Source organism: Babylonia areolata, chromosome 24 (genome assembly GCF_041734735.1).
Source record: "Babylonia areolata isolate BAREFJ2019XMU chromosome 24, ASM4173473v1, whole genome shotgun sequence".
NCBI lineage: Eukaryota > Metazoa > Mollusca > Gastropoda > Neogastropoda > Buccinidae > Babylonia > Babylonia areolata.
Window position 1 is genome coordinate 54,113,036 of NC_134899.1, and position 5,000 is coordinate 54,118,035.

At 40.1% G+C, this 5,000-nt stretch overlaps 1 protein-coding gene across 1 annotated transcript in view; it reads left to right on the forward strand.

Moving 5' to 3' along the window:
• The first annotated feature begins 470 nt into the window (after nucleotides 1–470).
• Nucleotides 471–5,000, forward strand: part of LOC143298673 (sodium- and chloride-dependent glycine transporter 2-like) — a 41,284-nt gene continuing 36,754 nt past the window's right edge. The window contains exon 1 of the mRNA XM_076611556.1: nucleotides 471–642. Coding sequence (XP_076467671.1) covers nucleotides 628–642 — 15 coding nt within the window. The 5' untranslated portion in view covers nucleotides 471–627. The remainder of the gene's footprint in view (nucleotides 643–5,000) is intronic.

Genomic DNA, 5,000 nt, shown 5'->3' on the forward strand with positions numbered 1-5,000 from the left:
GTTGTTTTGTTGTTGTTTTGTTTTGTTGGTTTTTTTCACATCCATCCAGAACGAATATAGAATGCAGGAAGGGAAGGGGGCAGGGAGAGAGAGAGAGAGAGAGAGAGAGAGAGAGAGAGAGAGAATGAATGAATCTTTATTTTCCAACGGTGAAAATATTAGCACTTTGGCCGACTTACACATCTGCCGTTGTTCTAAGAGACACACAAACATGTACGCATATAAATGTAGTTATACTGAAGAGAGAGAGAGAGAGAGAGAGAGAGAGAGAGAGAGAGAGAGAGAGAGGAAGTGTGTGGGTTCTGCCTGAAGAGGTCAGAGTTCGTAATGGGACCCCCCACCCTCCCCTATCCCCCACCACCACCACCACCACCACCCTGCACCTATAAAAAACCGGTGCTGCGCGCGCAGCCTAGGTTAGGTCAGAGGGCTCAGGTTGTGGAGAGTTGGGAGCTGGTCAACTCGCTTTCCGCTGCATGGTCAAGTGTTTGGTGTTGGTGGTGGTGGTGGTGGAGTGATTGTCCGGGCCCCAGTTCTGGAGTGACCACTGAAGGCTTCTGCTCCTCTGCTCTGCTTTTGGGATTGACGTTTTTTCTGTTTTTCAGTTCTCGCACTTTGCTGACTGCAATGGGGGTGGAAGAGGTGAGAGACTTTTCTTTTTCTTTTCTTTTTTTTTCATATAGATCTATCTATCTATCTATCTATCAATCTGTCTGTCTGTCTGTCTATCTATCTGTCTGTCCCTTCTCGCCCTTTATCTTCCTACTTTGTGTCTGTGTGGTTCTGTTATGTTGTTTGTTTGGGGGGTTTTTTGTTGTTGTTTTTTTTGTTTTTTTTCGTCGTTTCGGTTTGATTTTGTTGGGGATTGTTTTGTTGTTGTTGTTTGTTTGTTTGTTTCTTCGTTTGTTTTTTCATTGTTGTCGTTGTTGTTTTGTTTTTCTTTCTTTTGTTTTATTTTTTGTGGTTTTGTTTGTTTGGCTTTTTTGTGTGGTTTTTTTTTCGTTTTTGTTTGTTTTTTTGTGTTGTGTTTTGGTGTTGTTTTTGTTTTTGTTTTTTTGTTGCTGTTGTTTTGGAGGGTGGGGGGTGTTGGGGGGTGGAGTTGTTTTGTTTTTCGTTGTTGTTGTTGTTGTTTTGTTGTTGTTTTTTGGGGGGTCGGTATAGATGCTTTCGTTTCTGCATTCGTTTCACAACATAATCTGTCTTGCCTTGAACTTTATCGGTTGGAGTGTGTGTTGTTTTGTTGTTGGTTTTTTGTGGGTGTTTTTTCTGTAATGCATATTCTTTTTTTTTCTTTTTTTATACTTGTTTGTTTGTTCGTTCATTTGTTGTTTCTTTACATGCTTATTTACATGTTTCTTCTTGTGTTGATCCATTCATGTATCTGTCAGTCAGTCTGTTAATCTGTCAAGCTGTTCGTCTGTTCATCTGATTGTCCACAGTATTTTGTTGAAGTAGAATCCTTCCCATCCAATTTACATAAAATGTCATCACTTTGGTCTCAACCACATTTGGGATTTGTGAATGTTTGACACACATCTAGAATAGGCTGGCAAAGCCTAATCATGCGAAGGTCAGTGGTCTACTTTTTTTTCTTTCTTTTCATTTTTCTTTTTTTTTTTCATTTTGACCTAGAAGGGATGTAGCGTTTATGGATAGGTCCGCACCTCTTTGAAACTGAAACTGAACTTTGAGAATAAAGAATAAGTTACATTCCTTCAACATTCGTGCGTTCTATTCAATCTGTTGTATGTTTCGCATGTGTGTATCCATGTATGTATGTGTTTAGTGGTTTGTGTATGTATGAATGTTTTGCATGTATGTATTAACTCACTCAGTACGGCCAGTCCTCTCTTCTCCTCTACACAGACCCCTCGGATGTCCAGTGGGTGTCTGAATGACCCAACCTTTAGCTTCCGTCGTAAGAATTGTGGTATTCTTTGTCAACATTCACCTCTTCAGTGTAAGAGCCTTCCGCTTGCAATATTTTGATGATGGTAATTGGGGTGAAACGCTGTTAACGTCGTCTCTTTCGCCGTTCGTATGGAGAGAGTCAATGTATATATGTATTTATTTACTTTGTTTTTCTATTCACTTATTCGTCTGTTTGTTTTCAACTAGAAAATTTCGCGCGCTTGAGCAGAGTATGTTGAAGCTGTTCTCAACTGGTATTCCAGTCCTTCAACAGACTTGGTCTGCTTTTTTGGTCAGTGTTCGTGCACAAGGATTTAACACCTGAAACTCAAACGCCCGAAGCTTGGCTTTTGGGTAGGTGTTTGAATGCACTATAGAAATACCCTAGCCCTTAGTTGTCCTGGGATTAATAGCACCAGTGAGCTTAATTCATGGCAGTGAATTAGCGTTCTGTGGAGTTGACGTCGGATTTCAACCAAGCGCTTTGTTTTGCTGTATAAAGAACGTGCGAGTGTGGTCTTGAGGGTAGTGTGTACGAAAGCGCGCGCGCTTGTGTGTGTTTGAGAGAGAGAGAGAGAGAGAGAGAGAGAGAGAGTCCCTGTCTCTCTGTCTCTGTCTCTATCTCTGTCTCTCTCTCTCTCTCTCTCTCTCTCTCTCTGTGTCTCTGTCTCTCTCTCTGTCTCTGTCTCTGTCTCTCCGTCTCTGTCTCTCTCTCTCTCTCTCTCTCTCTGTCTCTCTCTCTCTCTCTCTCTCTCTGTCTCTGTCTCTCTCTCTCTCTCTGTCTGTCTCTCTCACACACACACACACACACACACACACACACACACACACATTTCCTTCTCCGCCTCCTCCTCCTCCTCCTCCTCCCCATCCTTGTTTGTCTCTGAATCCCAGTGTTCCCATTGTTCCCTTTGTTTGCAGGCATTCCATGAGGGGGAGGGGGGAGGATGCTGTGTGTGTGTGTGTAGGGGGGAGAGACGTTAGTGTGTGTGTGTGTGTGTGTGTGTGTGTGTGTGTGTGTGTGTGTGTGTGTGTGTGTGTGTTTCAGACAGAGAGAAAAGACAGAGAATTCTAAACTAAACGCGATAAAGAAACTCAAAACTTGTCAGTTGTCACAACGCATGTTCCTTTGTAGTTAGTGTGTTGTCTGTTTCTGCGTGTAGTTATTGTGTTGTCTGTTTCTGTGTGTAGTTATTGTGTTGTCTGTTTCTGTGTGTAGTTATTGTGTTGTCTGTTATTGTGTTGTCTGTTATTGTGTTGTCTGTTTCTGTGTGTAGTTATTGTGTTGTCTGTTATTGTGTTGTCTGTTATTGTGTTGTCTGTTTCTGTGTGTAGTTATTGTGTTGTCTGTTTCTGTGTGTAGTTATTGTGTTGTCTGTTATTGTGTTGTCTGTTATTGTGTTGTCTGTTTCTGTGTGTAGTTATTGTGTTGTCTGTTATTGTGTTGTCTGTTTCTGTGTGTAGTTATTGTGTTGTCTGTTATTGTGTTGTCTGTTATTTTGTTGTCTGTTTCTGTGTGTAGTTATTGTGTTGTCTGTTTCTGTGTGTAGTTATTGTGTTGTCTGTTATTGTGTTGTCTGTTATTGTGTTGTCTGTTTCTGTGTGTAGTTATTGTGTTGTCTGTTATTGTGTTGTCTGTTATTGTGTTGTCTGTTTCTGTGTGTAGTTATTGTGTTGTCTGTTATTGTGTTGTCTGTTATTGTGTTGTCTGTTTCTGTGTGTAGTTATTGTGTTGTCTGTTTCTGTGTGTAGTTATTGTGTTGTCTGTTATTGTGTTGTCTGTTATTGTGTTGTCTGTTTCTGTGTGTAGTTATTGTGTTGTCTGTTATTGTGTTGTCTGTTTCTGTGTGTAGTTATTGTGTTGTCTGTTTCTGTGTGTAGTTATTGTGTTGTCTGTTATTGTGTTGTCTGTTTCTGTGTGTAGTTATTGTGTTGTCTGTTTCTGTGTGTAGTTATTGTGTTGTCTGTTATTGTGTTGTCTGTTATTGTGTTGTCTGTTTCTGTGTGTAGTTATTGTGTTGTCTGTTATTGTGTTGTCTGTTATTTTGTTGTCTGTTTCTGTGTGTAGTTATTGTGTTGTCTGTTATTGTGTTGTCTGTTATTGTGTTGTCTGTTTCTGTGTGTAGTTATTGTGTTGTCTGTTTCTGTGTGTAGTTATTGTGTTGTCTGTTTCTGTGTTGGGTTTTTTGCTTGTAATTTTGTTTGTTTTTTTGTTTCTGAACCATCCATTCAAATTTCTAAAACAAAGAGAATGCTGAATCTCTTTCTTAAACTTTGTGTGCACTGGCGAGAGAGAACGATAAATGTTGAAAAAGAAAACTCGACCTTTACTTTAGCCTATGGCAATAAATACACTTTCCTCTATCATTTAATTCGATTGATTGATGTTCTGTACTCTATCAATTTGCTGTAATGTATATATTTCAAAGAAGAGAATTTCCATTTCAGGGGAAGTTAATTTTTTTTCAAAGGTATGGAGAAAGGAGAAAGAGGGAGAAAAAGAAAGAAAGAAAGAAAAAAGACATTTTGGTCTCTTTGCCATTTAGACGGTCACTTTGCCATTTAGACAGTCACTTTGCCATTTAGACGGTCACTTTGCCATTTAGACAGTCACTTTGCCATTTAGACAGTCACTTTGCCATTTAGACGGTCACACTTAGACGGTCACTTTGCCATTTAGACAGTCACTTTGCCATTTAGACGGTCACTTTGCCATTTAGACAACTTTGCCACTTAGACGGTCACTTTGCCATTCAGACAGTCACTTTGCCATTTAGACGGTCACTTTGCCATGTAGACGGTCACACTTAGACGGTCACTTTGCCATTTAGACAGTCACTTTGCCATTTAGACAGTCACTTTGCCATTTAGACGTTCACTTTGCCATTCAGACAGTCACTTTGCCATTTAGACGGTCACTTTGCCATGTAGACGGTCACACTTAGACGGTCACTTTGCCATTTAGACAGTCACTTTGCCATTTAGACGGTCACTTTGCCATTTAGACAGTCACTTTGCCATTTAGACAGTCACTTTGCCATTTAGACAGTACTCCCTTTCAGCCTTTTTAACAAAGAAAACAAAACAAT